Source organism: Guillardia theta (genome assembly GCF_000315625.1).
Source record: "Guillardia theta CCMP2712 unplaced genomic scaffold GUITHscaffold_87, whole genome shotgun sequence".
NCBI lineage: Eukaryota > Cryptophyceae > Pyrenomonadales > Geminigeraceae > Guillardia > Guillardia theta.
The window spans coordinates 82989-89768 of NW_005434587.1; the positions used below are offsets into that span (position 1 = coordinate 82989).

Sequence of the window (6780 nt, forward strand, 5' to 3'; positions counted from 1 at the left end):
CCATGGCAAACTTCTTCGAGTTCAAGCTCCCTCCCACGTCAGTCGCTCCTCCCCCTCTCTCCCCTCTTTCTCCTCCTCCCCTCCTCCTTACACAAGCTTCCTCTTCCTTCCTCCTCTACTCCTCCTCGCCCTCTGCTCGTCCTCCTACCGCTCGCTTCCTCTCCCTCTCCTTCACCTCCTCCACGCCCTCGCCTCCTCCTTCTGCTCGTTCTGCCAACACAACTTGTTTTGCCCTACCCTCTCTTTCGGGTCCTCTTCCTAGAATCTCCTTTCACCATTATCACCACCGCCCACTCGCAACCTCCTCCTCATCTTCTCCTCCTCCTCCCTCCTCCTCCTCCTCCTCCTCCTCCTCCCTCTCCTCCTCCTCCTCCTCCTCCTCCTCCTCCTCCTCCACTACCACCACCACGCTGCCATCCATTTCATCGTTCCCTCTCACCTCATCTACGGTAACTCGTGTGTAGATTTTTTCTGGCCTAGAGCTCGAAAGGGTTCCGGACGCAAGGATGTTGAGCCTCGAGTCAGGGCAAAGGTGATGCGGAGCCTGAAACTTGCTCCTCTTGCTTCTTCTGCTTCTTCTGCTCCTGCTGCTTCTTCTGTTCCTCCTGCTTCTCCTGCTTCTTCTGCTTCTTCTGTTCCTCCTGCTTCTCCTGCTTCTTCTGCTTCTTCTGTTCCTCCTGCTTCTCCTGCTTCTTCTGCTTCTTCTGTTCCTGCTGCTCCTCCTGCTTCTCCTGCTTCTTCTGCTCCTTCTGTTCCTCCTGCTCCTCTTGCTCATCCCCTGACTCACACCACTCTCTCCATTTCCATGTTCTCATGCTGCTCCCCTTTTTGCTCCCTTTCTCCCTGGTACTCCGTTCCTCCTCTCCGTTCCTCCTCTCCGTCCCTCCTCTGCCTTCTTCCTCTGCCTTCCTCCTCTGCCTTCCTCCTCTGCGTTCCTCCCTCTTGGCACTCCTTCCTGTTCCACGCTGTCACTTGTTAATTGACGCTTCTTTCTTCTTATTATCTTCGTCTTTTTGTCTTTCCATTCTCGTCCTTTCAGTCCTGTCAGTCTATTCGACCCTCATGTGCGGGTACCTCGACTTGTTCAGCTCCAAGCAGGTTCGCTGATCCCTTCTTGGCCTCCTCTCCCCCTCCTCTCCTCCTCTCCTCCTCTTTCCTTTCCTCCCTCTCCCTCTCCTCTCCCTCCCTTTCCTCCCCGCTCTCGCTCTCGCTCTCGCTCTCGCTCTCGCTCTCGCTCTCGCTCCTTCTCGCTCTCCCCCCCTCCTCTCCTCCCCCCCCCTTTCCTTTCCTCTCCTTCCTCCCTCTCCCTCTCTTTCCTCCCCGCTCTCGCACGCTGGCTCTCGCTCCTTCTCCCTCTCCTCCTCTCCTCTCTTTCCATCTTCCCTTCGCCATCTCTGTATCCCTCCTTCCTCGCTCTTCCTCTCTCTCCACTCCTCCGCCCCCTCCCTTGCCTGTTCATCTGGTTCTGGACTGAGCAGGTGGCAGCATCGGCATGGACAGGGCATGGAGTGCTGGACGGGCTGGAGTGGCTCTACCACCGGCTGGAAGGAGATGCTATTAGGAGCGGATGATCATATCGACGAGTGAGCGAGTGCGGGAGAGCGGAGGGAGTAGAAGAAGGGTCAGAAGGATGTATTCTACAAATTCTTACAGGAATGAGAAGATAGTTGCTAACCATGATGGTTGAGATCAAGAAAGGATGAATTGAGCTATGTTGATGGAGAGGACAGAGAGGCGGGAAGAGGAGAAAGGAGGAGGAGGGGGATGGGAAGGAGAGGAGCAAGGACAAGGAGCTGCGGGAAGGGGGGGAAGTTGACAACAATGAGCAGAATAGATCATGTAGGCTGGGAGCTTGACTTGAGATGAATCAGCTCTTGCTCGCACATGGCTTTCTGCTCCTCAACGATCTGGAAGGACGATTGTCATGATAGAGAAGATGATGGTAGAAAGAGGACGGGACCTCGAGTTTGTGAGCGAAGTTTGAAAGTTTCTTGTTGGTTGCCTCCAGTTCTTCTTCTTTTGTCCTCAACGTTCGTGATAGTTGGTGACTGCTGTCCTCTATCTCCCTTTAACAGCAGGAGTCATGTCACAAGTTCGAACAATAATCACCATCACCACGATCATCATCATCACTGCAATCATAACCATCAACCATCATCATCACCACCACCACCGCCGCCACCAACAACAACAACATCTTCATCGTAATCACCTCCATCACGAACAAATACAAGAATACTATCTCCATCGTATACATCATCGTGATCATCAACATCGTCGTCTTCATCACCTCAGTTTGTTGAACAGGATCAGGTTTTGTGCTTCGACTTCCCTCAACTTCTCCTGCGAGCTATTCCTCTTGATCATCTTCAGCTTCCTCTTCCCTTTGCTGCTCCCTTCGCTCTTCTCTCGCTCCTCCTCCTCCAGCCTCTCAGACAGCATCAGCATCTTCTCCTGCGCCGCCACCCGAGCTGCCTCTTCCTCCTCAAGTCGCCTCTGCAGCTTTGCTATGCTTGACAAAAGTCTCTCAACCTCCTTGCTCGACGTTCCTTGTGGCAGTATCTCCTCCTCCTCCTCCTCCTCCTCTTCCGCATCTCGCAGCCCCATCCCTCCATCCCACAAGTCTCTCTGGTTGGCAGACGCTGGACGAGAAGGGGCGCGCTTGCCCGGCTTGGAGGAGAACTGCGAGGCCGATGCAGGACGAGAAGCATGGGGTGCCGTCGCGCGGGAGGAGGCGATGGAGGCAGTTGTGACGGCAGAGACTGGACGAGAGGAGGGAGCATGGAAAGTGGGAGAGGCCGGAGGACGCAGGGCAGAGGGAGGGCGGAAGGAGGCGGAGGGGGGGCGGAGGGATGCAGAGGGAGGTCGTAGGGAGGAGGAGGGACGGAAGGAGGAGGCTCGTGAGAGGGAGAAAAGACTGTCGATTGCTTCCTCCGTCCTGACGTCCTCTCGGAATTGAAACTTTCCCATGTTGACCTGAAAGTGAACTTTGAGGAAGAGCAGAAGGCAGGAGGGAAGGGTTGGACATCGGAGGGGAGACAAAGCGGAAGACGCAACTGATTGGGAGGAAAGAAGGGAGAGCAAGCGACTATCATCGACCAGCGTCCAGATACTGGGAAGGAGGTGGAAGCGAGGGAGAGAGAGGGAGAGGGGTACGGGAGGGGGAAGAGAGAAAAGGGAATGGAAGGAGAAAGCGAGGGAGATGTAGGGAGGGAGGTAGCAAGGGAAGAAACGATCCCAGGGGGAGGAGGAGGGATATTGCACCTTTTGAAGCGAGGAAAGCATGTCGACTTTCTCCTGTAGAGATCGCGCTCGACTGTTAGCATCTTGTGCTGCCTTCTCTGCAATCATCTTGGACTCTTCGAGCTTGTTCAGCTGGCCCATGAGCTCAACGTTCCTCTTCTTCAAGCTGACGATCTCCTTCTCGAACGACTTCTTGGTCATCTTCTCCGACATCAATTGGCTGGCTTCTCCCTCCAGCCTCTGGGAGTACTCTGCATTCTTCTGCAGGAGCGCTTTCCCTCGGTTGGCCAGCAGGCGGTTTTCTACTTCGAGCTTCTTCTCCACGTTCTCCTTCTCTGCACGCAACTTGTCCATCCTGTCGTTCAACACCTTGTTCTCCAACATGACATCATGTAGCTGCTTCACCAAGTCCTTCAGGCTCGCCGCCTCTTCGCTGTCTCCTCCCCCCTCAAGCTTCTCCACCTTCTCCTTCAGCTGCCTGTTGGCCCTCTCCAGCTCCTCTACCCTGCCGCAAACTCTCCTGAACTCTTCAGGCATCTGATGCGCAAAGTTTCGCTTCGCAACCCGCCGCTCCGTCTTCAGCCTCTCGCACTCCTCCTCCAACTCTCCTCTCGCCGAGCACTCCCGGCGCAGCTGAGCCTTCAGCTCCACCCCCTCGGAGTAGAGGGCGTCCCTCTCAGTGATCATCTTTCTCAGCTCAGAGCTGCAGGCGTCCAGCGACTTCTTGGCTTGCAGGATTTCTACCTCTTTCCTTCTCACCTTGTCCTCCAACGTCGACTTCTCATCCAACAACTCCTCCATCTCCCTGCGATACCTCTCTACCTCCTGCTTGAGCTCCTTCACCTCCGATTCCTTCGCCTGCAGCAGGTGCGACTGCTGCTGTTCTACTTCCTTCATCCGCTCCAAGTGTACTCGGAGCTGCGTGTTCTCGCCGTCGAGACTTTTCTTCTCCTCCTCCAACGACTTGATCATGTCCTGCCCATTGAAGGTATCAACCTCCTGAAATCCGCTGCCGCAACGTCAAGCTCACCTTGTTTTCAGCATTCTTCTTGGTTTCTCGCTCGAGATCTCCCATGACGTCCTTGAAATCTTGAGCTTCATTCATCTTCTTCATTTCACTTCGCTCTGCTGCCCTAGAGATACGGCAAACTTGCGTCATCTCCGCATGCACGGCGGCAGAAAGCATCTTCATCCCGTCCAGCCCGATCAGTTGCGCCATGGCCTCCAGCCGCTGCTTCAAATCCTCCGACATTGACACGATCATGCCGTCAACGACTGGAAGGTGATGGAAGTGAACGTCGACAGATGTCAAGAATGTGCCGTCTGACTCCATGCTGGCTGGCTCTCCCCTCAGCCCAGCTCTCAACCTGTCGCTCCTCCGCTCCCTGCCCACGAGCTTGCTCGTAGAGAAGTTCCTCTGTGCAGCATGGGAAGCAGCAATGGTCGATTGGATGCCCCTTGCTGGAGGTGTGAAATTTTTCTCTGCTATTGTCTTCAACCCGCTTTTCCTGAAACCTTGTTTGTCGAGGGATTGCGACGACATCTTTGGAGCCCCTGTTTGCCTTTCTTCAGGGAGTTCTTATTTACTGAACACTTGATCTCATATCAGATCATCCTGACTCTCTCGTTCTGGTGTCCTGAAATAATCAGCAAAATAAATAGACGCTTTGAAAGTAAAACAAGAGACTTGAAATGTATGTGAATGATGTTTTCATCGCACTGAACTGCCTTCCCCTCTCATGTCCTCTGGTTTTCTTCATCTCATCTAGTCTACATTCACCCCCTGTCCTCTCGTCTACCACTCTCTCTCTGCTCTCCTCTCGCTTCATCTCATCTCATCTCATCTCATCTCATCTCATCTCATCTCATCTCATCTCATCTCGTCTCATCTCATCTCATCTCATCTCATCTCATCTCATCTCATCTCATCTCTCATCTCATCTCATCTCATCTCATCTCATCTCATCTCATCTCATCTCATCTCATCTCCTACCCTCTCTCGCCCACATGCGCCGGGCGCCTCACGTCAATGCCTACCAGGATTCACTGCATGTCAGTTGAAATTGTTTGACGACTGACCCCACCCCCTAGGGACCTTGACCCCTTCATTCCTCACCTACTACCCCCTTTAATTCCCCATTTGAATCAATCAACCACCCACCCACTACACTCACCCTCGTATGCCCCCCTCGTCCCCGCCCTTGTCTAGGGTCCCTTCCGTTCACTCATCAAAGTTGACTTCTGCCCTGGAGGGGTACTTACAGTGGTATGAAGGGGGGGTAGTTGACTACAAAGTTGACGGGTCACCCGGGAGACTCAGTGTTCAGTGGACTCCGGGAGGGTGGGCCCAACGAGTCCGACAGTCGAACGGTCCGGGTGAAGAACCCGCGGCCGATGGCAGCTGCGTGTGACTCTGAGAGTTGAACAAGTGCTGAGTGTTTCTATGAGTACAAAAGAATAAGAACATACACTACATGCTGTCCTTGCGGAGCCCTCCCTGCAAGAGAAGTAGACAGCAAATACTGGCAAGCGTCAAGATCCAGGCATGCTCTCGTGTTCGAGCCCCCGTCGAAGGTTGATAGTAGGAGGGGACGATGAAGTTCAGCCTGTGCGCGATCACGTCACGAAGGTCCAAGGAGTTGGGGATCTCAGCGAAGTCTTCGGCGTAGCAGTAGACCGTCAGGTTGGCCGCTGCCGGCAGAGGGCCCAGCAGGATGTACGAGCTGATGTTCCCGTCGGCAAGACGAGGAGCGTTGCTGATGCCGGCCTTCAACGTGTTCTTGGCGTATCGATAGTCGATGACGGGAGCTCCAGTCCCCTTGAGAGACTCGAGGGTCGGAGGGACAGCAGAGGCCAGCTGGTAGACGCAAACTGCCTTGGACGGTCTGCTGAACTGCAGCGTGAGGTTGAGCACAAAGTCCCTCGAGAAGTCCAACGGGAGGAGGAAGAAGAAGTCAGGCTTGTCAAGCTCCACATACAGAACCTTCCCTCCTACCAGACTCCTTCCCACCTCGAAGTAGAGGGAGGTGGCGCTGACGTATGGAACTGCCGCCTGCTGGGTCCTGCTGGGGTTCTGCAGGGTGAGGGTGACGCTCAGCTCAGCTGGGGACTCCCAGGAGCGGACGAGGGTGAAGATGACATCTCCTCTGTTGTACCACTCGCATCGAGAGCCGACGAGGGAGGCAGAGCTTCCGCTGACCGAGAGGATGCCGTCTGGCGTCAAGGAGCCCACGAGCCCCTGGACGGTGATCCTCGTGCCCGGGGGAAGGATGCCGTTGGTCTTGAGGAGGAGGGAGACGTTGTTGGGGGAGCCTTGGATGGCAGTCGACTGCGAGATGAGAGTGCTGGTGAAGAGCACCTGACAATCACAGTGAGGAGAGATACTGGAGAAGGATAGGAGCTCTTACTGGCTCGATAGAAGAGAAGAAGTCGGGTTGGACGAGCTCAGGGCCGAAGATGAGAGGAGTGATGTGGCCAAGGACTGTAACCTACAGGGCAGGTCATTCAGAGGAAGGGAAGTGACGATGGGGGGGGGGA

General features: G+C 54.8%; 1 protein-coding gene across 1 annotated transcript in view; it reads right to left on the reverse strand.

The window, feature by feature from the left end:
- Window positions 1-5713: 5713 nt before the first annotated feature.
- The window catches only part of GUITHDRAFT_144435 (hypothetical protein), a gene marked incomplete at both ends in the record, with an annotated part of 10506 nt that continues 9439 nt past the window's right edge, over window positions 5714-6780 (reverse strand). The window contains 2 exons of the mRNA XM_005825045.1: window positions 5714-6601; window positions 6651-6731. Coding sequence (XP_005825102.1) covers window positions 5714-6601; window positions 6651-6731 — 969 coding nt within the window. The remainder of the gene's footprint in view (window positions 6602-6650; window positions 6732-6780) is intronic.